Consider the following 25,901-nt stretch of genomic DNA (forward strand, 5'->3'; position numbering starts at 1 on the left):
TTTATCCATTCATCTGCCTGTTGATATTTGTGTTGATTCCACCTTTTGGCTATTGTGAATACTGCTGCTGTTAAGTGAACCTGTAAATACTTGTTTGAATCCCTGCTTCCAGTTCTTTTGGATATGTACCTAAAAGTGGGATTGCTGACTCTTATGGCAATTCTGTGTTTAGTTTTTTGAGGATGCACCATACTGTTTCCATAACAGCACAAGGGTTACAGTTTCTCCACATTTTCCAATGCTTGTTATTTGCTGTTTTGTTGCCTTTTGTAATATCCATCTTAATGAGTTTGAAGTGGTATCTCATTGGGGTTTTGATATGCATTTCCCTAATGGTTAGTGATGTTGAGCATCTTTGCATGTGGTTTTGTCCATTTGTATATCTTTTTTGGAAAAATGTCTATTCGAGTCATCTGTCCCCATTTTTTAATTAGTTTGGTTTTTCATTGTTTTTGAGTTATAGGAACTCTTTACATATCCTGAGTATTAATCCCTTATGAAATACATGATTTGCAGATATTTTCTCTCATTCCGTGTGTTGCCTTTTCACTCTTAATTGTGTCCTTTGATGCAGAAGGGTTTTTAATTTTGATGATACACAATAAATTCATTTTTTCTTTTGTTGCTCTGCTTTTGATGTCATATGCAAGAAATCATTGACAAATTCAACTTTATGAAGCTTTCCCCCTGTGTTTTCTTCTAAAGAGTTTTATATTTTTAGCTCTTACATTTTGATATTTGATCCATTTTGAGTTAATTTTTGTATATGGTATAATAAGGTGAGAGTCCAACTTTATTCTTTTGCATTGGGTATTGGATTTTCCCAGCACCATTTGTTGACTGTCCTTTCCCCCATTGAATGGTCTTGACACTCTTTTTGAACATCGTTTGACCATATGTGTGAGGATATGCTTCTAGGCTCTCTAATGTATTACACTGGTTTATCTGTCTATCTTTATGCCAGCACCACACTGCTTTGGTTCTGTAACTTTGTAATAATTTTTGATACCATAAAGTACAAGCCCTCCGATTTGTTCTTTTTTAAGTCTGAGAAAGTTTTTTAAGATTTTTTTTTTTTGGCTGTTCTGTCTTCGTTGCTCCACCTGGGCTCTCTCTAGTTGCTGCAGGGTGAGGGGGTGGGCAGGCTTCTCACTGCGTTGGCTTCTCTTGGTGGGGAGCACAGGCTCTAGGCACGTGGGCTTCAGCAGTTGCGGCAAATGGGCTTAGTTGCCCCGCTGCATGTGGGATCTTCCCTGACCAGGGATCGAACCCACGTCCCCTGGGTTGGCAGGCAGATTCTTGACTGCTACACCACCAGGAAGCCCTGAGACAAGTTTTCATACTACTTGCTATTTGATCCTTGTTGTGTACCCATGCCTGTAGTTTTTCCCTTAGCAACTCCTCCTCGGTGACTTCTCTTCCTTCATCTATGTCATAGCCTAACTCCAGTGCCAGTTTTTTTTCCCTTTTCTATCCCCTTTTCTTCAGAGTCATCTTTATTTGTGTGTGTTCAGGCTACAACTGATGTTTTAAGGTCTTCATTCTCCTGGATGACCAACAGAAGGGAGCCCTAATCATCGATCTCTACCAACTTTGAGTCTGGTTCAGTCTCTTTCAGAGCTCTCGGGGCTAAAAATTGCACTTACTTTTATGATGAGTGAGGTGCATTGCCTCAGAGACAGTGTGGCATAGTGAAAAGAGCCTTATACTGGAGGCCAGACCTGTGCCCTAGCTCTGCACCTGTCACCAATTGATTAGCAGTTGCATAATTTTTTTTATCTGTGAAGTTAAGGAAAGTTGGGCTAAATGGTCTCCAATTTCCTTCTAAATCTAAAAAGTTCATTTTTATTTTTATTCCTCAGAAGGAGGAGGAATTTAAGCTGGTTTTATAGATGAACAGAATTTAGATGAGAAGGAAAGAAAGATTTCAGGAGATTTAAAATAAGAAAATGAAAGTGTGTTTAGGAGTCAATGAAAACAACAGTAATCAGGCAATTAAGTGATGCTGAGTCAATTGGAGATCCATGTAGGAAAAAAAAAAATGAACCTTGACCTTTATCTCACACAATATACAAAAATCAATTCCAAATTATATGAAGTCTGAATAAGAAGGTAAAACAATAAAGCTTCTAGAAGAAGTTTTAAGCTTGTTGCTGCATGACCTTGGGATTAAAAAAAAGATTTCTTATAACAACAATAGCATCAAAAACACACACATGAAAGGGAAGATTGATAGATTGAATTTCAGTAAAATTAAGAACTACTTTTTATCAAAAGACACCATTAAGAAAGTAAAAACAAGAAAAATATTTGAAATATATCTGACAAGAGACCTGTATGCAGGATGTACAGAGAACTCCCACAAATAAATAGAAAAATGAAATAAATAGAAAAATGCAGATGACTCAGTAGAAGAAAATGGGCAAAGACTTAAACTGTTATTCCACAAAGGAGGATATCTAAATGGTTAATAAACATGTGAAAAGGTGTTCAGTATCATCACAGAAAAGCAAGTTAAAACTCCAGTGAGCTAACAAACACATGAAAAACTGCTCAACATCATTAGTCATTAGGAAAATGCAAATCAAAACCACAATGAGCTACCACTTCATATCCACTAAGATGGCTGTTAAAAAAAAAGAAAAGGAAAATATGTGTTGGCTAAGATGTAAAGAAATTGGAACCTTGCTGGGTTAGAAGCAGAATGGTTTCACCTCTGTGGAAAAATGGTTTGGTATTTCCTCAAAAAGTAAAATACAGAGTTACCATATGACCCTGCACTTCTACTCCTAAGTATATACTTAAAAGAACTAAAAACAGGGCCTAAAATAAGTACATGTGCATGTACTATTCATAATAATCAAGAAGTGGAAAGAACCCCGCCCGGTTGTTCCTCAGTGGATGGATGAATAAATAAATTATGACACATACATGTAATGAAACATTATTCATCCATAGAAAGGAGTGAAGTACTGATACATGCTAAGTGTCAATGAAAGAAGCCAGACACGAAAGGTTACATATTGTATGATTCCATTTATATGAATTTCCAGAATAGATCAATCAGTAGATTATAGAGACCAAACACCATGGTTGCCAGAAGCTGAGGAGGGTGGGGTTGGGTGGGTATAGAGAAGAGGGATGGAGGAAAATTGATTAACGGATAAAGGGTTTTACTTTGAAGTGATGGAAATGTTTTAGAACTACATAGAGGTGGTACTTGGGGGTTCCCAGGTGGTGCTAGTGGTAAAGAACCCACCTGCCAGTGGTGCTGGGAAAACTGGTCAACCACGTATGAAAGAATGAAACTAGAACACTTTCTAACACCATACACAAAAATAAATTCAAAATGGATTAAAGATCTAAATGTAAGACCAGAGACTATAAAACTCTTAGAGGAAAACATAGGGAGAACACTCTCTGACATAAGTCATAGCAAGATCCTCTATGACCCATGTCCCAGAGTAATGAAAATTAAAACAAAAATAAATAAATAGGACCTAATTAAACTTAAAAGCTTTTGCACAATGAAGGAAACTATAAGCAAGGTGAACAGGCAGCCTTCAGAATGGGAGAAAATAATAACAAATGAAACAACTGACAAAGAATTAATCTTCAAAATATATAAGCACTTCATATAGCTCAATACTAGAAAAACGAACAACCCAATCAAAAAGTGGGCAAAAGAACTAAACAGTCATTTCTCCAAAGAAGACATGCAGATGGCTAATAAACGAAAAGATGCTCAACATCACTCATTATTAGAGAAATGCAAATCAGAACCAGAATGAGGTATTAACGCTAGTCTGAATGGCCACCATCAAAAAGTCTACAAACAATAAATGCTGGAGAGAGTGTGGAGAAAAGGGAACCCTCTTACACTGTTGGTGGGAATGCAAACTGGTACAGCCACTATGGAGAACAGTGTGGAGATTCCTAAAAAAACTGAAAATAGAACTGCCATACAACCCAGCAATCCTACTGCTGGGCATACACACCGAGGAAACCCAGAATTAAAAGAGACACATGTACCCCAATGTTTGTTGGCAGCCTGTTTGCAATAGCTAGGACATGGAAGCAACCTAAATGTCCATCAGCAGACCAATAGATAAGGAAGTGGTGACACATATACACAATGGAATATTACACAGCTATTAAAAGGAACGCATTTGAGTCTGTTCTAATGAGGTGGATGAAACTGGAGCCTATTGTACAGAGTGAAGTAAGTCAGAGAAACACCAACACTGTATATTAATGCATATATATGGCATTTAGAAGGACGGTAATGATGACCCTATATACAAGGCAGCAAAAGAGACACAGATGTCTTGAGAAAGAAGAATGGAGCTGGAGGAATCAACCTTCCTGACTTCAGATTATACTACAAAGCTACAGTCATAGGACAGTATGGTACTGGCACAAAAACAGAAATATAGACCAATGGAACAAGATAGAAAGCCCAGAAATAAACCCATGTACCTAGGGGTACCTTATTTTTGACAAAGGAGGCAAGAATATACAGTGGGGCAAAGACAGCCTCTTGAATAAATGGTGCTGGGAAAACATGACAGCTATGTGTGAAAGCATGAAGTTAGAACACTTCCTCACACCATACACAAAGATAAACTCAAAATGAATTAAAGCCCTAAATGTAAGACCAGAAACTATAAAACTCTTAGAGGAAAACATAGGCAGAACACTTGATGACATAAATCAAAGCAAGATCCTCTGTGACCCATCTCCTAGAGTAACAGAAATAAAAACAAAAGTAAATAAGTGGGATCTGATTAAGCTTAAAAGCTTTTGCACAGCAAAGGAAATTATAAGCAAGGTAAGACAACCCTCAGAATGGGAGAAAATAATAGCAAATGAAACAACTGACAAAGGATTAATTTCCAAAATATACAAGCAGCTCATACAACTCAATGCCAGAAAAACAAACAACCTAATCAAAAAGTGGGGGAAAGACCTAAACAGACATTTCTCCAAAGAAGACATACATATAGCTAACAAACAATGAAAAGATGCACAACATCGCTCATTATTAGAGAAATGCAAATCAAAACCACAATGAGATATCACCTCACACTGATCAGAATGTCCATCATCAAAAAGTCTACAAACAGTAAATGGTGGAGAGGGTGTGGAGAAAAGGGAACGCTCTTGCACTGTTGGTGGGAATGTAAATTGATACAGCCACTATGGAAGATGGTATGGAGATTCCTTATAAAACTAGGAATAAAACCACCATATGACCCAGCAATCCCACTCCTAGGCATATACCCTGAGGAAACCAAAATTGAAAAAGACACATGTATCCCATTGTTCACTGCAGCAGTATTTACAACAGCTAGAACATGGAAGCAACCTAGATGTCCATCGACAGATGAATGGATAAGGAAGTTGTGGTACATGTATACAATGGAATGTTACTCAGCCATAAAAAGGAACACATTTGAGTCAGTTCTAATGAGGTGGATGAACCTAGAACCTATTATACAGAGTGAAGTGAGTCAGAACGAGAAAGATAAATACTGTGTTCTAATGCACATGTATGGAATCTATAAAAATGGTACTGAAGAGTTTATTTACAAGGCAGCAATAGACATACAGAATAGACTCATGGACGTGGGGAGAGGGGAGGCGAGGGTGAGATGTATGGAAAGAGTAACATGGGAACTTACATTACCATGTGTAAAGTAGATCAGCAATGGGAATTTGCTGTATGACTCAGGAAACTCAAACAGGGGCTCTGGATCAACCTAGAGGGGTGGATGGGGAGGGAGATGGGGGGGAGGTTCAAAAGGGAGGGGATATGTGTATACCTATGGCTGAGTCATGTTGAGGTTTGACAGAAAACAGCAAAATTCTGTAAAGCAGTTATCCTTCAATAAAAGTTTTTTAAAAAAGAGAGAGACACAGATGTAAAGAACAGACTTTTGGACCACGTGGGAGAAAGCGAGAGTGGGATGATTTGAGAGAATAGCATTGAAACGTGTATTACTCTATGTAAATAGATGACCAGTGCAAATTCAGTGCATGAAGCAGGGCACTCAAAGCTGGTGCTTTGGGACAACCCAGAGGGATGGGGTGGGGAGGGAGGTGGGTGGAGGGTTCAGGATGGGGGGACATATGTGCACCTGTAGCTGGTTCATGTCGATGTATGGCAAAAACCATAACAATGTTGTAAAGTAATTATCCTTCAATTAAAATAATTGGAAAAAAGAGAACCCGCCTGCTAATGCAGGAGACATAAGAGACGTAGGTTTGATCCCTGGGTCAGGAAGATCCCTTGGAGAAGGGCATGGCAACCCACTCCAGTACTCTTGCCTGGAGAATCCCATGGACAGAGAAGCCTGGTGGGCTACAGTCCGTAAGGTCACAAAGAGTCGGACACGACCAAAGTGGCTTAGCACACACGCAGAGGTGGTGGTTGCGCTATATTGTGCATGAAGTAATTGCCACTGAGTTGTTCCCTTTAAAACAGTTAATTTCACCTCGTTAAGTTTTGTTTTTAAACTGTCAGGTATCATTATATATATGTTCACTAGAACTGGATAAAATTAAGGGGACTGTCATTTCTTAGTGTTGGTGAGGATGTGGAGCAACTGGAACCCTCTTGTCTTGCTGGTTGAAGTAGCTGGAACCCTCTTATCTTGCTGATTGAAGTGTCACTAAAGCTAAATAAACACATGCCCTCTTCTCAGCCCAGTATTCCACTCCAGCCTATATGCTGGAAAGAGAGGAGCACATGTGGTCACCAAGAGGCATGCCCAGAAAGGTTCTGAGCAGTTTTTACTTATGATAGACTAAAACTGTAAGCAACCTAAATGTCTACCAGAGTAGAATAGATGAATAAATTGTGCTGTATTCTTAGGTGGAATACTATAGAGCAATAAAAAGAATGAACACTGCTACACCACAATAAAGGTAAATTTCACAGAAACAGTGTTGAATGAAAGAAACCTGAGTTTGAAGAGTATATTATATTCTACTGAAGTCAAACTAATCTATGATGATAGATGTCAGAATAGCTTCTGCTGGGCAGGGATGGTCACAGTGGTTATTGATAGGGGAGCACAAGAGAGCCATTTAGGGAGCTGGGAATAAATCTTCTGTATCTTGATCTGAGTGGTAGTTACACAGATATTATATTATTATGTGGTGTATACATATTAATACATAATATACATGTTACAAAATACCCAATCTGTGCACTTAAGATTTGTACACTTTATTGTCCTGCCTTAAAAAAAAAAGCTAGAAAATTAAAACAAAAATGAGTCACCAGAGTAGGGAAGCAGTATAAAAGGATGTTTGAGAGGTATAACGTTGTAGGTGAATATTTGAGAAGTGTAAGTTTGTAGAAACCTGGAATGGCAGTGAAATGGCAGGAGTTTGGATTCCGTTCTGTAACTCCACTAGATTCAAGGGAGGGCAATGACATAACGGAAGCTGAGTTTTAGGGAAACAGGTCTTTGGAGATATGCCTAGTGGACTGAGGACCGGTCCACAGGTGGGAAGGTATTGCAGTAGGACCTGAATTAGGTTGAAAATGGAAACTCTGAAGGAGGAGGACTTAGTGAGGCTGATGACTGATTGGTCAAGGACAATAAGGATGATGGGGCAAAGAGGACTGAGGCTCCACACGAGACGGCTGGAGAAACGATGGTCCAGAAACAGAATTAAGAAAGCCAGGTGCAGGAATCTGTTTTGGAAGTAAAAGGATGAGTGGTTTCAAATGCTTTAATTGTGAAGTGGTGACAGGCAGTTGTGGGGCCCAGAAGAGCCGTCAGGGCTGGTGACAGAAATCTGAAAAGCAGATTTCACTCAGAAATCTGAAAAGAGATTATTTTGAGTAGATGAGATCCCTAAAAGAAGGAGAGATGCAGAGAGATTGTAGAAAGCCAGCCAGCCCTTAGAGAAGCAAAATGTGGTAGAGGAAGAAGAGACTGCAATTATGGATAGAACCAGGGTATCAGAAGAGAACCAGGATCATGTTAGCCAAATGAAGGTGGTTGGCGGGGCGGGGGGTGGGGGGTGTGACGATATAAAGGGAGAACGTACAGAAGTAGGAGAGGAAAAGTAAAGATTGAGAATGTGATGGAGAGCAGGGATCATTGAGGGAACCTGGTCTTGGAGAAGACAGGGGTAAACAAAGGCAAAGGCAGAGGACTTCTTGTAGGATGGCATTGCCTGTGAAGAGCCCAGGTGTGTGGACTCAGGTCACAGGAATTTGTCAGCATCTGCAGTGACTTCCTTTTGCAGTATTCCTTGCCCTCTAAGAGAAACCGAGGGTGACCCAGGGTTGAGAATGAGTGCGGCTACGGAAGCCAAGGAGTCCCAGGTATTGGACCAATTATGGGTTCCAGGCATAATCTTATTCTCTCTGAAAAGGATACAAAAGAAGTTTAAGATACCCCTCAAGCCCTCAGGATTTACACAGTGCAAGTAATTAATAACAGAGAGCCAAAACAAACGTGAATAGGATGTCTTGAATCCTGACTTTGTTGTTTTTCATCTGTGTAGCTTTGGACAAGCTGTGTTAATTAGTCTCTGCCTCTTTTTCCTCATCTGTTAAATGGGGACAATAATAATATCTGCTTTTGATTTTTTTCTGGAGATTAAACGACTTAATACAAGCAAGGTGCTTGGAACAATACCTGAACATAGCAAACATGTGATGAATGTTAACTGTGATCATGACAAAGCTGTAGGAGTTCACGCATGGAAAAAAATTAGTAAAGGCTAGAGCTGATGGGAAGGTTCTCTGGAGGAGTAAGGTTTTATTGGAGGCAATTCAGAGACTGATAAGAGGAAAGGAATTTTAGGTTTGGGGAAAACAGTATGAGTAAAGTCTTAGATCAGAAGAACCATTGGCATTAGCCTGTGATTTGCTCGAACCAGATTTTTCCTTTTGAGGAGTAGTGGGAGTCGGAGTAGGATCAGAAGATGGGCAACTGATACTTGTCATAATAAAAGAAGTATGAGCAGGAGGAGTCAGAGTTCTTTGTGATTTTTTTTTCCCTTGGCCTGTGACTTTGGGCAAGTTTCATCTCTTTTGACTGCAAGTTTTCTAATTCTTGAAATGGTCTGGATATATAAAATCCCTCGCAGCTCTAAAATCCCATGCCTCATATGTGAAATGATTTCTCTGATCCCGCTATCTGTGGGACGGCGTCTTGTGTGCGTGCAGTGGGAGTGAACTTGTGGTTCTGGCCTCCCTGGTGCCAGTCTGTAGCCCAGTGAGCGATCAGCCCGCGTGGATACCATGCACTGCCTTTGGAAAATGCCACCACCACCTTGCCACCATTGGAGAATTGGGGCTCTCTGCAGGTGTATTTGTAATATGGAAAGAGCCCTTGGGTATTTCACTGCCAAATTATTTAGAGATAACTCTACTACTGTTCTCTTGAGGAGCCTCAAGTTTTATGGATACTTGCCTTGAAGAGGACCCTAAGGGCTAAGTGGGAAGAAAGGAACAGTCTTTGGCCTTTTAAGACAATTTCCTGGATAGTCTGTAGAGCTCACACAATGAAGGGGAGAAGCAGCAACACCGCACTACCAGAGCTTTCACAGGGAGACCCACCTGCTGTGGCCTTTATAACACTGTGGCTTTGACATTAGGGAGCCCCTTGTTCCCAGATGTGTATTTCAGTAACCTAGGGCTCTGTATAAACATACATGAAAATGGGTTTTTCAGATACCTTGCTCAGAAATCGTTGGCTCTAGTATGGTACTCCTTCAGGTTCTCTGTTGAGAAGGGAATTTGAACTGTGATTCAGTTCTCACTTCCTGCCCTTCTGGCGTGAGCCCAGCTCAGGGGCCTTTCTGCTGTCGTTCACCCTGCAAGGCTATATTGCCTCAGAGGAAAGTGTCTAAGATTCCGCCTCCACTTGCTTTCCTGTTGCTGAGTGGGAGGTACGTGGAGCAATGTCTGCCCTCTCCTTGAAGAAAATTGCTTTGTGATTTTCTCTGGCATGAGCTTGGTCATCAGCTTGGTCTGGACTTTTATCCCAGACCGATTTTTACAAAACTTTGTGAATTGAAAAAGAACTTGAAACAAAAGAGCCGAAGCCCATGGAAGTGCTTTTATGCTATTTGTTGTGCCTCCAAAGTTTTGAAGGGTTTAGTGTTTTCAGAAGCTGAAATGTGAAAAGAGTGACAGTTTGCCCTTGTGCGGTCCTTGGAAGAAGACGACTTGAGCATAGATGTGCACCTCTGGGTCATGTTAAATATCCTCATTTACTTAGAATAGACGTTCCTTGAGAGTATGGAATATACCTTTTTTTAAAATGTTGTCTATAAGAAAATCTTTTATGTTTTTTATTAAAGTATAGTTGCTGTACAATATTATATAAGTTACAGGTATATAATTTTGTGATTCACAATTTTTAAAGGTTATATTCCATTTATAGTTATTATAAAATATTGGCTACATTCCCTGTGTTGTCCTTTATATCCTTGTAGCTTACTTTATACCTAATAGTTTGTACCTCTCCATCCCTATATTACCCCCCTTTCCTCCCCTTTCCTCACTGGTAACCACTAGTTTGGGCTTCCCTGGTGGCTCAGTGGTGAAGAATCCACTTGCCGATACAGGAGGCATGGGTTCAATCCATGGGTCGGGAAGGTTCCCTGGAGAAGGAAATGACAACCCACTCCAATATTCTTGCCTGGGAAATCCCATGGACAGAGGTGCCTGGCAGGCTACATTCCATGAGGTCGCAAAAGAGTTGGACACGAACTAGCAACTAAACAACGAACCAGTGATTTCTTGTCTATATCTGTGAGTCTGCTTCTTTTTTGTTATATTCTCTAGTCTGTTGTCATTTTTAGATCCCACGTACAGTGATAGCATATAGTATTTGTATTTGCCTGACTTTCTTCACTTAAACATAGAGGGTATGGAATGTATCTTTGGAGTTGGTCCCTGATGGTGAGTTGTGTCGAAAGTGAAAGTGAAGTTGCTCAGACTCTTTGCGACCCCATGGACCCCAGGCTCCTCCGTCCATGGGATTTTCTAGGCAAGAGTACTGGAGTGGGTTGCCTTTTCCTTCTCCAGGGAACTTTCTGACCCAGGGATCGAACCCAGGTCTCCCGATTGTAGACAGACGCTTTACCGTCTGAGCCACCAGGGGAGTAGTATCTAAGTCAGTGATAAAAACTAGCAATCCAGAAGACCCCCATGTTTTGATCTCCTTGGCTGCTCATTCCCCTGAGGGGGTGGTTATGAACATTGCCTTGTCCGTTCGTGCCACAGATTTTCTGAAGAGAAAAATAACCGTGTCATGGAAGAAACTACATGTTGCGAAGACTGTGAATAGAGGTTGAGCGTGAGGTGGTTTGGTCTGGCCTCCTTTTAGAGTACTGATTGATTAATGCGGTCTGTGTTGCTGTTTCTTCCAGAGCTGACCTGTCCTGGACGCAGCATAACTAACGAAGCTGCTGCAGGATGAGAAGATGGCAGCGCGGCTGCTCGCACCACCAGGCCCTGATAGTTTCAAGCCTTTCACCCCTGAGTCACTGGCAAACATCGAGAGGCGCATCGCCGAGAGCAAGCTCAAGAAGCCGCCCAAGGCCGATGGCAGTCATCGGGAGGACGATGAGGACAGCAAGCCCAAGCCAAACAGTGACCTGGAGGCAGGGAAGAGTTTGCCTTTCATCTATGGGGACATCCCACAAGGCTTGGTCGCGGTTCCCCTGGAGGACTTTGACCCATACTATTTGACGCAGAAAGTGAGTTGGAGGAGAAGGAGCAGCAGCTTCAGATCCCCTTTTCCTAACAGGCTTAGGGGAGATGGGGAGAAAGAGTTGTGTCTCTTTGCCAGAGTTTGGATAAGTAGTTCAACTTTTGTTTCAGTTCCAGTTTATGGGGGTTCTTTTTTGTTTTAATTGCTACCAAGAGTCATTTGTGGGTCTTGGCACTTCTCAATCTGTTAATAAGACTTCTGTTTTTGGCTCCATGTCAAATCAGAAAAAGATTTATTTTAAAAAAAAGGGGGGGTTACATAAATGAAATGGGGACTGTTTGATATAGTGCAAGAAAAATTGGCATACTGAGAGATGGTACAGCCCTGTAGAATCTTGCTCACCCACACATTCAGAATCCTATCTTTAAATATAAAAATGATATTGCAGTATCGACAGAGCCTATTGTTAATGTAATAGAGATGCATTTGTACTCTAACCTCGCCTCCTTTGTGACATTAGGTCATAACCACCGGGGACAGGAATAGAATAGAGTAAACCAAACTGGGCCAGTGAGAAGGCCAGGTCTTTGGCCTTGTTACACGTTGTCTGAGTTCCACCAGCACTGATTCTTAATATGAGAATCAGTTCTGTTATTCCTGCTAGCAGGGAATGTGAGTGAAAGAAATACCGATCTTCATTTGGCCAAGAGTTACAAATTTCCCTAACATATTTGACCAAACTTTGGGTTTCTTTTTTTTTTTTGGGGGGGGGTTCTTTCTCATGATTATCTTTTGAAACTAAGCAACAAGTGAAGAAGCAAAGCCCCCAGTTAATCCAAAAGCCAAGTAGTTAGCCATAAATGCTAAAGGCTGACATCAGATAGCATGTTAGAGATCCCTCATTTGACAGGTGTCATTGAAAGAATTAAATCCATAGGTGTTTCCAGATGAAGGGGAAAAGGACTTTGTGTAATTATATATTTACAAATATAAAGCTTAACTGCCTTTATTAACCAAACTGCCTTCTAAACTGACCTTAACTAAAATTGCCTTTCAGTCTCAGTTTGGGAAGAAATTTCTGTTTCTTTGTCTTAACAACTGGCCAGAAGTAAGACTCAAGGTGAACAGATCTCTTGATTAAGCTGTAGTTGTGGAGGCATCTTAGTTCCGAGTGGCAAAAACAGTTGAGTAATTGTCTACACAAAATGACCCTTCACCTGCTCACTTCTCTTGCAGCTCAGAACAGCTATCTACTGGGAACAAGGCAGAATTGGTAGCCTATAACTTCTACTGGGAAATTTAGAAAGTTTAAGGAACAAAACATCATATGATATAAAAAAGTACTAGATTAGAAGAAATCCTTGCTCTATCATAATTCACCATGTTTATTATTTATAGTTATCTTTTTAGTATGTGTGTTTTTTAAGCTGCCACAAATAGTTCATGGTGGGGGGAAGTAGTAAATAAAGAAAAAATCTTCTCAAAACTAGTTCATGTCCTTTAGTAAGTCATTTCACCACTCTGCCTAAATGTCTCATAGACGTGGTAGAAACTGAGAGGTTGAATAAGACCTCTAAGGACTTGGTCAAGTGTCAAATTCTGGGGCTAAGTTTTCATAAAGTGTCTTTGATTTCCTTGTTTACTTCTCCCTCTTTTAAAATCTAAAGTTTTAATCTCGCCTTTGCTGAATAGGGGTAGGTGGGTGAGGAAGGAGACAAGGTTTAAATATCTGGATTAGTGAATAAGGAAACATGGAATCTTAGGCTGTTTTCAGAAGAATATTCTGTTGATTGTAAAATTTTGAAATATTTTAAGATATATTTCCCTCCTCTTTCCTGCTCTTGCATCCATAGTCTTAGTAGAACTTTTTCAGAAAATACTCCTGTGGCAATAAAGTGAAAGTCCAACTCTTTGCAACCCCATGGACTGTAGACTCCCAGACTCCCCTGACCGGGATTTTCCGGGCAAGAGTACTGGAGTGGGTTGCCATTTCCTTCTCCAGGGGATCTTGCCGACCCAGGGATTGAACCTGGGTCTCCTGCATTGCAGGCAGACACTTTACCCTCTGAGCCACCAGAGAAGCCTTATGGCAATAAACTGATAGGTAAGGCCCTTTGGACCCTGGCCTTTCAGGTGGCTAAAACCTCTTTGCTTTTATTTGAACTATTTGTTTTTCCAACTCAGATACAAATTAAATTTCGTCTTCTTAAAACTAGAGAGCTAGGTTCATTGTCAGAACCTAGTTTTCCTTGGCATGCCTTTTCCCCTGGTTCCTGCCCTGTAGACAGCCTCTTTTCATTCCCAATGCCTTAGACTTCAGTGGTGCTAACTTGGAAGTGAGGACCCAAAGACAGTGGGTCTCTGGCCCTAATGGCTACCCCTTTTTGGGTAGGCCAGATGTTAATGGCAGTCCAGTAGGGGACTGACTCTTCATAATAGGAAATCTGATTTTGGCCTTTGGCCTCACCACAGGGTAAATAGTTTATGGAAAGGATAACTTTAATTGTGTTTTTAAAATTCTTTAAAAAAAAAAAACTGAAATACACCACCATGCAGAAAAATTCTTAAAATATAAATGCTTTTATATATATATAAAATATAAATGCTTAGTTTAATGATTATTATAAAGCAAATAAACACCCATGACAAGAGAGAGCATTAGTAGCACTTCAGAGGTATTAATTTTATTTTTAAATAAGGACTTTTTCAGTTGATTAAAGAAATAGGCTTGTTTAAATTCACTTGCATATCTTCACCAGCATTACTAATACTTCTTACTAAATAGGCCTTTCACTGGGCTGGATTAACAAGGTCTCCCCTATGAGGAAGCACACTGGGAATCAACCCATAAACCAAAACATCCTGAGAAGAGAAATGACCTTAAGTAAGGACATTCTTTCTGTTTGTTTCTCAAGGGGGCTGCCTTAAGTAATTCTTGCAAAGTAAAATCTCTTTTCTTTGCTTAATGCTACAAATGGATTTCTTAATTTTTTTCTTTTTGGTTCTCGTTTTCTACCTCATTGATCATTTTTGGGACTCATGGAAACTGGTTTCTCATTTCCTTCTCTCTTTATTTTAGAGGATGAAAGAAAACTAGTTCCCTATTAGTAAAGTTCTGGTTTCATCCATTGTAGACTTTACAGTGTCCAGGGACACAGGGCCATGAGATATGTGTTTCCCATTTTCAAGGTACTATTGTACAAGCTGGCACTGGTGTGAGCTGTCGTGAGTTACGTGGGGCCCTGAACAGTGGTATTCATGGAACTTTTCACCTGACTTCCCCAGATGGTCCTCCACAATCCAGATCACCCTTTCCTTGAATTGTCTCAGACCTCCCGGTGCTACAATATGTTCTTCGCTTCTTGGTACTTTGTTTGGATGTCTCCGTTCTTTGACTTTCTTGTTTTTCAAGTGTTACCTGCAAATAATTGAATTTAAAGGACATTTAAACTTTTAAATGTATTTAATATTAAAAATAGGTAATATAAGGACTTTCCTGGTGATCCAGTGGTTAAGATTTCATGCTCCCACTGCAGGGGGTGTGGGTTTGATCCTTGGCTGGGAAACTGAGATCCCATAAGCCGTGTGCTGTAGCCAAAAAATAAAAATAAAATAGGTAATATGTTTCCATGGTTAAAAGTTCAGTAAAAGCTATTCAGTAAAGAAGACCTCAGTAAAAAGTCTCCCGTTTATACCCATCTCTCATCTGTGCATGTCCTGCCTCCCTGAACAGGTAAGCACTGTTAGTAGTATCTTCCAGAGTTTCTTTACACAGTATGGTGGTGGTGGTTTAGTCACTAAATCGTGTCCAACTCTTGTGACCCCATGGACTGTATGTAGCCTGCTAGGCTCCTCTGTCCATGGAATTCTCCAGGCAAGAATCCTGGAATGGGTAGCCATTTCCTTCTCCAGGGGATCTTACTGACCCAGGAATTGAACCCAGGTCTCCTGCATTGCAGGCAGATTCTTTACTGACTGAGCTATGAGGGAAGCTATTTATAACAGTATACGTACAAGCAAAAACAAACAAGTTATTTTTAGGAACTTGAACTGACGTGAATGCCTTTGTTCTTGGTTTTCTTTCTGTTATTTTTTAAAGTCAATTAAAGTCTTAATTTTGTCATTTGTTTTCCCTTCTTTCATACTGTAGAACCTTAAGTTTTAACAGGGTAAATTTTCAGTTCATTTCTCCCCTTCCACACTTTCTTTAGTGAATCAAACCAAGGACTTTTTCTCTGTTGCTCCTAGTCTTTCTGTCTTCACTACAAACTATACTCTCCAATTCTTAATAATAACTTGTTGAATTTTTAAAAATTATTTATTTTCTGTATAGTGAGTGGTTAAATGACTCTTGATTTTTTTGTTTTATGAAATATTATGCAAAGTTAAAAAGAATGGGCCATGTTTGCTTATAGCAATTTGTTGAATTTTAAACGGCCTTGTATATTTCTAAGAGCTGTCTTAAGTTGGCAGCAAGAAAATCTATGGATTAAGTTGAAAGAAGGCCTTCAGAGTTAGCTTCTACTCTTTCTCCTGTTCTTGAAAACCAGTGACTGTTATGTGTATCCTTTTTGTTCAGTGGATATGCTCTCTTGTAAGAAAGTCCTATAAACAAAAATCCAAATTATAGGATTGATTATGTGCTTTTAAATAGGGTACATACCTATTGCATTAAAAAAGTACATATGGTCTCCTAAAGTTCAGTTTACCTTCAAGTTTTCATGTCTGTCTTTTCTTGCAGATTGGAGTCAACCTAGAATCATAGAAAATTAGAATATGGTGGCCTTAGACATCATCTAGTTCAGCCTCCTCATTTTATAAGTTTAATAATGTAAAATAACTTTGTCAAAAGCCAGTGCCTCCTGTCAGTTTGTTACAACGTGTTTCTAGTTTTCCACTTTTCTAATTTTTCATTAATTGACCTTCTGTCTCAGTTGGTTCAGTTCTTCTGAAACTGGACGTGCACATATGGAGATGGGCTGGGGGACCTGCTTTTTCACTCACATCCCTGATGATTCCTGTGGTGTAATAGCCCTTCTTAGCATGGGCCCTAAGAAGGCCATGCTTCTCAGGGAAAGGAGGTCTGTGTGTTAGCTCCATTGTTTTACCTTCTCAAGTGAAGGAGCTCTAAGTAGTCTGGTAGCCCTGGACAATTTGTTCAGGAGACTTGGGCTCAGTATCAGTATTGCTACCACTGTTCAGCTATACCTGTAATTTGGAGGGAATTTATTTAACCAGAGCTTCCCTGGTGGCTCAGACCATAAAGAATCTGCCTGCAATGCAGGAGACTCAGGTTCAATCCCTGGGTCAGGAAGATCCCCTGGAGAAGGGAATGGCTACCCACTCCTATATTCATGCCTGGAGAACTCCCTGGACAGAGGAGCCTGGCAGGCTACAGTCCGTAGAGTCAGACAAGACTGAGCGACTAACACACGACACTTTTACTTAACCTACGTCTTCACATTTTTTTACTTGCAAAGGAAAATTATCTTTCCTTTCAATTATCAATCCCCGAGCTTACCAGCAGAATGGTGCAGTGAAAAGAGTACCTACTGGGAATATAAAAACCTTCGTTTTAGTTCTGCCTTTGCCCCTTGTCTGCCCTTGGCCAAATCACTTAAATTCTCTGGGCTTCAGTTTCCTTGTCTGTAATATCTGCAAGGTAAGAGTGGGCAACTAGACATACATTTTACATGTATGCCTATCATATATGTTTACTGTAGCAAGCTGTTGTGTTTCCCTAGTGTCCTCCCTGCCTTCTGGTCTTCATTCCCTCCTCTTGGAATATACTCTGTCCTTTAACTTCACCTCGTGACACTCTCCCGATTCATCCAGGCCTAGCCCTGAAGCCTCTTCTTCCTAATAGCCTAACTTGATTCTTTACATTGAAACTGATTTCTCCTCCTGACACATTAAGATCTCAGCCCTGTGTTTGATAAGAAGTGGTTTTTAGGTTTAACTTCCAGTACTTTGGCCACCTGATGCGAAGAACCAACTCACTGAAAAAGACCCTGATGCTGGGAAAGATTGAGGGCAGGAGGCAAAGGGGACAACAGATGAGATGGTTGGATGGTATCACTGACTCAATGGACATGAGTTTGAGCAAACTCTGGGAGATAGTAAAGGACAGGGAAGCCTGGTGTGCTGTAGTCCATGGGGTCTCAAAGAGTCAGACATGACTGAGCGACTGAACAACAGGTTAGGTATTGCAGGGCCTCCGTTCCCAGCAACGTTGACAGTTTTCTCCTTACCTCACTAGTATTAGTGCCATCAGCTTCCTCAAATGAAGAACTGTTAAGGCTCTCACACACACAGACCCATGAGCTCCTGGCAGAAAATCCTTGCTGAATCTAGTTTCACACACTTTCAACAGGTGTGCAGAGCAGAGACAGTTAAAGGAGAGTATGTTCATTATGTGTGATTTGAAATATTGCTAATATGATATTAACATTGCCTGTTTTTGCATAATAAGCCTGCTGCTGCTGCTGCTGCTAAGTCGCTTCAGTCGTGTCCGACTCTGTGTGATCCCATAAACGGCAGCCCAACAGGCTCCCCCATCCCTGGGATTCTCCAGGCAAGAACACTGGAGTGGGTTGCCATTTCCTTCTCCAATGCATGAAAGTGAAAAGTGAAAGTGAAGTCGCTCAGTCGTGTCTGACTCCCAGCGATCCCATGGACTGCAGCCTACCAGGCTCCTCCGTCCGTGGGATTTTCCAGGCAAGAGTACTGGAGTGGGGTGCCATTGTCTACTCCAGTAATAAGCCTAGATGCTGCTTTCCGTTTTAAATAAAAATTAGATGTTTTAAAACTTTGTTTTAAAAAACTGTTTTGCAACAATATAAAAAACAAAATGTTTCCATTATTTTATTCACCAAATCAAATTGAGGCAAATGCTTGTGAGCCAGTGGCTGGAAGGCCATTATAAGGGTGATGGGTTAATGACATTCATATACAGAGTTCTTTTCTATTCTATGAGTATGATTATCTAGATGGAAAGGAACTTAAGCATTCTTAAATCACATTCCTCTTTTATAGCTTTAGTAATAGACCAGAAGTTGGGAAACCTTGTTTCTAATCCCATTTCCACTTGATTCTGGAGAATCTCCGGCATGTCACTTAACCATTCAGCATCTCAGTTTCCCTAATCTGGAAGATTAAAATTATGCTAATAACTAAGCTCCCAGGTATCCTACAGTGCTGTTGTGAAGAATATTTCTTGCCTACCCAGTACAAAACAAAACAGCCTATTGTACCAGCCCTGCTTCATTTTTCTCCATTATACACCTAGCATACGATATATTTGTTTGTTTGTTCATCCTCTTGTAAGCTCATTAGCCAGAGCAGTGTGTTCATGCCCTGTAGTAAGTGTTCAACCCGTATCTGTTAAATGAATGAGTTAGTCTTATGAGGTAATGCATATGAAAACACAATGTACTTTTCTAAGTGCTTTGACCATGAAAGGGTACATCATGGGTTTTTTTTTTTCCCCAAATGAAAAGTTTTCCCATCTACCAAACTAAATGGAACTCTCCGGGGGAAAAGACCGATTACCAGCGTATCTTTTCCTTTCCTGAAGAATTAGTTTCCTTTAGGGGCTGAACAAGTAGATCAGGAAATAGGTTTCCTGATATTTTAGAGATTTTGGAGGGCTGAACTACTGTTACATGCCACCAGTCTGACCTCTCCTCTTGTAGAGCCTTAGAATGAGGAGCGATGTCATCAAGAGACCACTAGGTGATGGCCTCCACCTAGTGCTCTTCTTGATTTATTGGTCTCAAGTCTTTATTATACAAAGGATGTAATTTCCTGAATATTCTAAGTTGTTCTGTCCGGTCTTCTTTTATTGTTTGGCTGCTTTCTTGGCCGTGGGAGTTGTGCTACCCTCCCAGTATTAACTGACTCTAACGGAAATGAGAGAAACTGACGTGGAATATATATTAGTTTGGGTTGTCTCATATAAAATATGATCTGTTTATTCAGTCATTACTTCTTGAGTACTTCCTCTGTGTGAGGCCTTGGGGGTATTGGGTTCGCTTGTGGGAAACAAAGATTAATAAAGTCAGTTTTTACCATTCTGTAGCTTATAACATAATAGTGTGTAGTGTGATATCACTTTTGATAGGGGGCCTCAGAACAGGCCTTATTTACTTCATAGTAGGAGTAATGTTTGGATTAGGGTTTGGATTTTAGAAATGAGAGATAGACTGTAACATTATAGGCAGAGAGAAGAATATGAACAAAGACTCAGAAACCAGGGCATAGGACAGTGTAAGAGAAAGTGGACTCGTCTCATTTGATTGGAATTTGGAGAGTGGGCAGTGACTCTGGGAAGGGAGTGCTGGAGCCAAGTCATGGAGAGCTTGTAATGTTAGACTGAGAAGTCTGGTCTTCACTTGTTAAGTAATAGAGAACTGCTGAAGAGTTTTGAATGGGAGTAAGGATATGTGATTGAAGTTGTGCCTTCAGGAGGCGAGTGTGACAGTGATGTGTGGTATGGACCAGAGGGAAAGAGAGCTTGGACAGAGCGGCCGGCTATGAAGTAGTGATGGTGAGGGTCTAAACAAACGATCGGGGTGGAAGTGAAAAGTGAGGGGACTCGGTGACATCAAAAGTGAGTATAAACTGAAAGGACTTTGTGATTGATTGTAGAGGCTTAAGGACATTCAGTCCTTTATCTGACAACTTGATAAATTGTTACTGAGCAATTTCTACATACCTAGGTTCTGTTCCATGCCCTTGGGAACAAAGCAGGCAAGTTCTATATACTCTGCTTGGAAGTTAGTTTTTGTTGGGGAGACAGATAATAAACTGTTAAAGAAATAAAAATTATTGCAGGTAGTGATAGGTACATTAATAAAGTTAATAGAGTCCAGGTACTTTAAAGATTGTGGTACTCTAACCTTGGTACAGAGACCTAAACTTGGAGAATCCAGAAGAATCAAGGGCTACAGTGCTGTCTTAAATAGACTTTTAGCAAGTACTAAACTTTAATCTTTGAAAGGACCTATACCATCTGAGCCACCAGGGAAGTCAAATTATAATCTTTGAAAGGACCCATACTGCAGATATTCTGAGTTGTGTAAAAGCCAGTATTGTCACCCCATTGAGTTTGTCAATCTCAGATTTTTACATAGGTGGGAGTTCAGTAGGTTTCAGCATTCATGTGAGCTATAGGGGCACATATAGATAAACCTAGCATTTTCCCCAGAAAAGAACCTCAGGTCTTCTCTGGACCTTGTACAAGTTCTGAGTTGCAGCTCCAAAGTTCTGAGCCACATTGTGGTGTAACAGCTTTTACCTGAATTCTTGGATGTGTATTATTTTTATTAGCAAATCTCCTGAACCGTAAAATCCCACTGACTGGTAATTTTAGGAATTGGTCTCTAATAGTTCCTACAGAGCATAGGTCATGAAATAATTTTATTCTATTAAGAATTAACCTGTTGAATGGGGTATTTAATAATGACCATTTAAATGCTGAAGGATGTCTCAAGATTACAGTGATATTGATCATCTTTCTAATTTATTAGATTTATAATTTACCAGAGTTTAAATCCCTTCTAAGTCAAGGAGAGTAAGACTGTGACATCATTGTACAGAGGGATGCTTCTCTTACTGATCGATTCCAAATTTACATGAGCTGTAAATTCTTTGTGTATAACTCTGTTTGACAGAATTCAAGATTAAGATTTCCACATGAAATGAAATTTCTAGAGTCAACTCTGACTCTAGCGATATGTTTGATATCTGCTCTGAAGACGCAGTCATATTCCAGACACTGTGAATCTATACACTTTGGCCTGTGGAATTAAGTTTGAATAAAAGAGTCCCCCAATTTCAGAGGATAAGGTGCCCAACCCATCTGCTTCTCAAGGTCAGTCCTGCTCCTTGTGCCTTTGACCCTGCCTGTCAACCTTCTCTGGCACTTGACTCTCAGTCATCCCCTCTCTTTTCTGTACTTTCAGTCTTCCCCTTTCAGAGTGGTTCTTCCCCTCAGCCTATAAACGTACTCAAAGCCTTCCCATCTTCATCAATCTATGCTTGACCCCATGCCCCCAGGAGGCGTAATCTGTCTTTCCACGCCACTGAAGCTTTTAAAGAGTCGCCTTTGACTTGCCCTCACCACCCACGCATCTCCCACCCACCCCTCCATCCTTGCAGCCTGACTCTCATCCTCCCCTCTTGACTGCATTCTCAGTATAAGATCCTCCGTGATCTCAAATTGCCAAATCTAATCGATATTTTTTTCAGTTCTTATCTCACTGAACCTCCTTGCTGTATTTAGCACTATTCATGACTCCCTGATTCTTGCAGCTCTTTACTTCCTTGGCCTAATTCATCTTACACCTTGGACTATTCTTTCTCTTCTTTCTCCTTCATTTCTTCCACCTTTCCCTTAAGTGTTGACATTCCCGTGGGTTCAGTCCTTGGCCTGTGTTCCTCTCACTTGGCACACTTCCTGACTGATCTCATCCATTCTCTCACTACTCTTGAGTCTATATCTCCAGCCTGGAACACTCCTTAAATATTCAGTGTCTTGCCAGGCAGCTCTATCTGGACTTCCCGTAGGCAACTCAGTGTATTCAAAATTGAACTAATTTTCTTCCCTCAAACCTACTTATCTTATTTCATCTGCTGTTTTAGTTGATGATACCACCCAAATTCTAGGTATTATTAATGCCTCTCCAGTTTTCTGTATTCCTGAGGATCACCAATATTAGGGAACTGTCAGTAGAATGTTGCACATTTTTACAAGTGAGAAAAAATTTTGGCTCAGAAACGTTAATTTACGGCTGAAATTCCCTCACCTAGTGTGTGGAATCACCCAGGTTTCAGTTCCTGGGATCTGTTAATTTAGTACTTGTCTTTCTACCATGCCATGCTGTCTCTAGAGAGTGTATTGCAGGTTTTATTTTCTGCTGTCATTTTTAGATAATTTCTGTCATTTTTAGATAATTTTGCATTGCCTCAGTATGAGGCCCTGCCTATGAGGCCTTGCTCTGCCTCAATCTAAGATATAGAAAACATAAGAAAACTTTTCAAACTAAAATGAATGAATTTTTATGAGTGGATGAGCTATAGCGTGGAAAACGTCAATTAGACACCTTGCATAAAGTTGGATATAGTAATAAGTTAGTTGATTTTAGCTACATCATCTCTTCATGACTAAGAGGTTCATTCATTCAGTCAGCAAATATGTATGAACTGTCTACCTTGTCCCAGACAGGTATTATATGACATCTGCTTGCTAAGCCAAGAAAGTCACAGTTGTTGTTCAGTCGCTCAGTCGTGTCCGACTCTTTGTGACCTCATGGAATGCAGTATGCCAGGCTTCCCTGTCCTTCACCATCTCCTGGAGCTTGCTCAAACTCATGTCCGTTGAGTCAGTGATGCCCTCCAACCATCTCGTCCTTTGTCGTCCCCTTGTTCTCCCGCCTTCAGTCTTTCCCAGCATCAGTCTTTTCTAACGAGTTGGCTCTTCTCATCAGGTGGCCAAAGTATTGGAGCTTCAGCTTTAGCATCAGTCCTTCTAATGAATATTCAAGATTGATTTCCTTTAGGATTGACTGGTTTGATCTCCTTGCAGTCCAAGGGACTCTCAAGAGTCTTCGACACCACAGCTAAAAAGCATCAATTCTTTGGCACTCAGCCTTCTTTATGGTCCAACTATCACATGCATACATGACTACTGGCAAAACCATAGCTTTGACTAGACAGACCTTTGTCAGCTAAGTAATGTTTCTGCTTTTTAATATGCTGTCTAGGTTTGTTATAGCTTTTCTTCCAAGGAGCAGGCGTCTTTTAATTTTGTGGCTGCAGCCACCATCTGCAGTGATTTTGGAGCCCAAGAAAATAAAGTCTCTCACTGTTTCCATTGTTTTCCCATCTGTTTGCCATGAAGTGATGCAACCGGATGCCATGGTCTTCATTTTTTTGAATGTTGAGTTTTAAGCCAGCTTTTTCAGTCTCCCCTTTGACCTTCATCAAGAGGCATTTTATGTTGTTCTTCGCTTTCTGCCATAAGGGTGGTATCATCTGCATATCTAAGGTTGTTGATATTTCTCCCAGCAATCTTGATTCCAGTTTGTGGTTCAGCCTGGCATTTCACATGATGTAATCTGCATAGAAGTTAAATAAGCAGGATGACAATCTATAGCCTTGATGTACTCCTTTCCCAGTTTGGAACCAGTCTGTTGTTCCATGTTTGGTTCTAACTATTGCTTCTTGACCCGCATGCAGATTTCTCAGGAGGCAGGTAAGGTGGTCTGGTATTCCCATCTCTTTAAGAATTTTCCAGTTTGTTGTGATCCATACAGTCAAAGGCTTTAGTGCAGTCAATGAAACAGAAGTAGATGTTTTTCTGGAATTCCCTTGCTTTTTCTGTGATCCAGCGGATGTTGGCAATTTGATCTCTGGTTTGTCTACCTTTTTTTTTTTTTTGTCTACCTTTTTTAAGTCCAGCTTGAACATCTGGAAGTTCTCGGTTCACGTACTGTTGAAGCCTCGCTTGGAGAATTTTGAGCATTACTATGCTGGCATGTGAAATGAGTATAGTTTTGCATAGTTTGAACATTCTTTGGCATTGCCTTTCTTTGGGATTGGAATAAAAACTGACCTTTTCCAATCCTGTGGCCACTGCTGAGTTTTCCATATTTGCTGGCATACTGAGTGCAGCACTTTAACAGCCTGTAAGGATCTCGGGGTCCAATGAGGGAGATCAGTGTGTAAACAAAATGACAATACTATATTAAGTGCTATAACAGAAGTACAAAGTGTAGTGGGAACACACCAGCAGGAAGGGTAATTCTGTGTGAGAAAGTTAAATGTTGAAAAGGCGATATTTGAACTGTACCTTGAAGTATTAAAGTATGTTTAATAAACATTTCACTTGTTGGAGAAGAGAAGAAAGAGTAGTTTGGGTCTAAAGAACAGTGCATGAAAAGACAGAGAGGCGTGAACAACATTAAAGTGTTTAGAACCATGAGTTCACCGTGACTGGAGCATGGGTGTGGTCTGGTGAGCAGGAGATAACGAAGAGAGGCAGGGTGGGCCCCACTGTGTACATACTCAGCAGTTTTTATTTTCTTCTGCTTCCAGAGTTTTCAGTGTGGGATAACCTGGGGCCCATTTGGAACCAGTGCGGTGTCCTGTGACTTTGGCCCTAGTGACTGTAGACTCTTGGTCTGGCTTATGCACAAGGGTCCTACTGGCCTGTGCCACGTGTGTGAATGCTAAATATGTTGAATATTAGCTCCGAGAGTCTCCTCCTGCCACCCTGCCAAGGAACAGAGGGAGCAGCAATGGTCTGTATGACCGCAAAAGCATCGTCGTAATTCCATTTGTTCTGAGTCCTTATTCTGGGCCAGGCACTGTAGTCAGGACTTTTTGTGAATTTTCATTTAACCCTCATAATCTGATAAAATAGGTTACTGTCAGTCATTATCCGTATTTCATCCATAAGAAAATGGAGCCTTGGCAACTGAGTTAGTTGCCTAAAATCGTAACAACTAATAAGTAACAGAGCTGGATCTTGAATCCAGGTGGCCTCAAAGCCTCCTCACCATTCTACTCTGCAGCTTTCTAAGAGAGAGGAGAGTGAGAAGAAATTCTAGGGTACGAGCACAGTGCGATGAAGAGAGGCGTTAGTATGCTTTACATACTAAATCCACCTTCCTCTTTAGCCTAGAGCAGCTGCAGGCTGGGGACCCCAAGAGCATAAGAGAGAAGGAGATCAACGGCAAATTTGACTGAAGGATGGTGAGGAAGGGAGGCCAGGTAGGAGGTTCTGAGCCGCCCTGCCTCGGGGAGCAGGAACATGCTGGCTCAGTGCTGAAGCAGCTGCTGTTCTGCCAGTGTGTCTTCCTGTGATCAGGATGTAGGCAGGAATCGGTGTCACCTGCTCCAGATGTGGGCTGGAGGACATGGGGGTCACAAGGTCAAAGCAAATGAGAAAGTACGTGCAGAAGCACTGGGAACCAGCAAAGCCACAGAGAGACGGGATGCTGGCATCATCTTCATTGAGCTTAACTTGGGAAAATACCATACACAGCTGCTGTGATGTCTCTGGCATACGCAGGGGGCTTTCTTTTTTGTCAGAGTTAAAAAGTATTTAGTAAAAATGATTTCTTCATTGGTCTGAGGGTTGGATCAGATGACTCAGCTTGAGCAGAGCACACTGTGTTTGATTTCTTCTTTTTTTTTAATTTT

General features: G+C 40.8%; 1 protein-coding gene across 1 annotated transcript in view; it reads left to right on the forward strand.

The window, feature by feature from the left end:
* The window catches only part of SCN8A (sodium channel, voltage gated, type VIII, alpha subunit), a 193,806-nt gene that overhangs the window by 60,415 nt on the left and 107,490 nt on the right, over positions 1-25,901 (forward strand). The window contains exon 2 of the mRNA XM_010857857.1: positions 11,410-11,739. Coding sequence (XP_010856159.1) covers positions 11,464-11,739 — 276 coding nt within the window. The 5' untranslated portion in view covers positions 11,410-11,463. The remainder of the gene's footprint in view (positions 1-11,409; positions 11,740-25,901) is intronic.

The sequence above is a fragment of the Bison bison genome, unplaced genomic scaffold (genome assembly GCF_000754665.1).
Source record: "Bison bison bison isolate TAMUID 2011002044 unplaced genomic scaffold, Bison_UMD1.0 scf7180017864383, whole genome shotgun sequence".
NCBI classification, from domain to species: domain Eukaryota; kingdom Metazoa; phylum Chordata; class Mammalia; order Artiodactyla; family Bovidae; genus Bison; species Bison bison.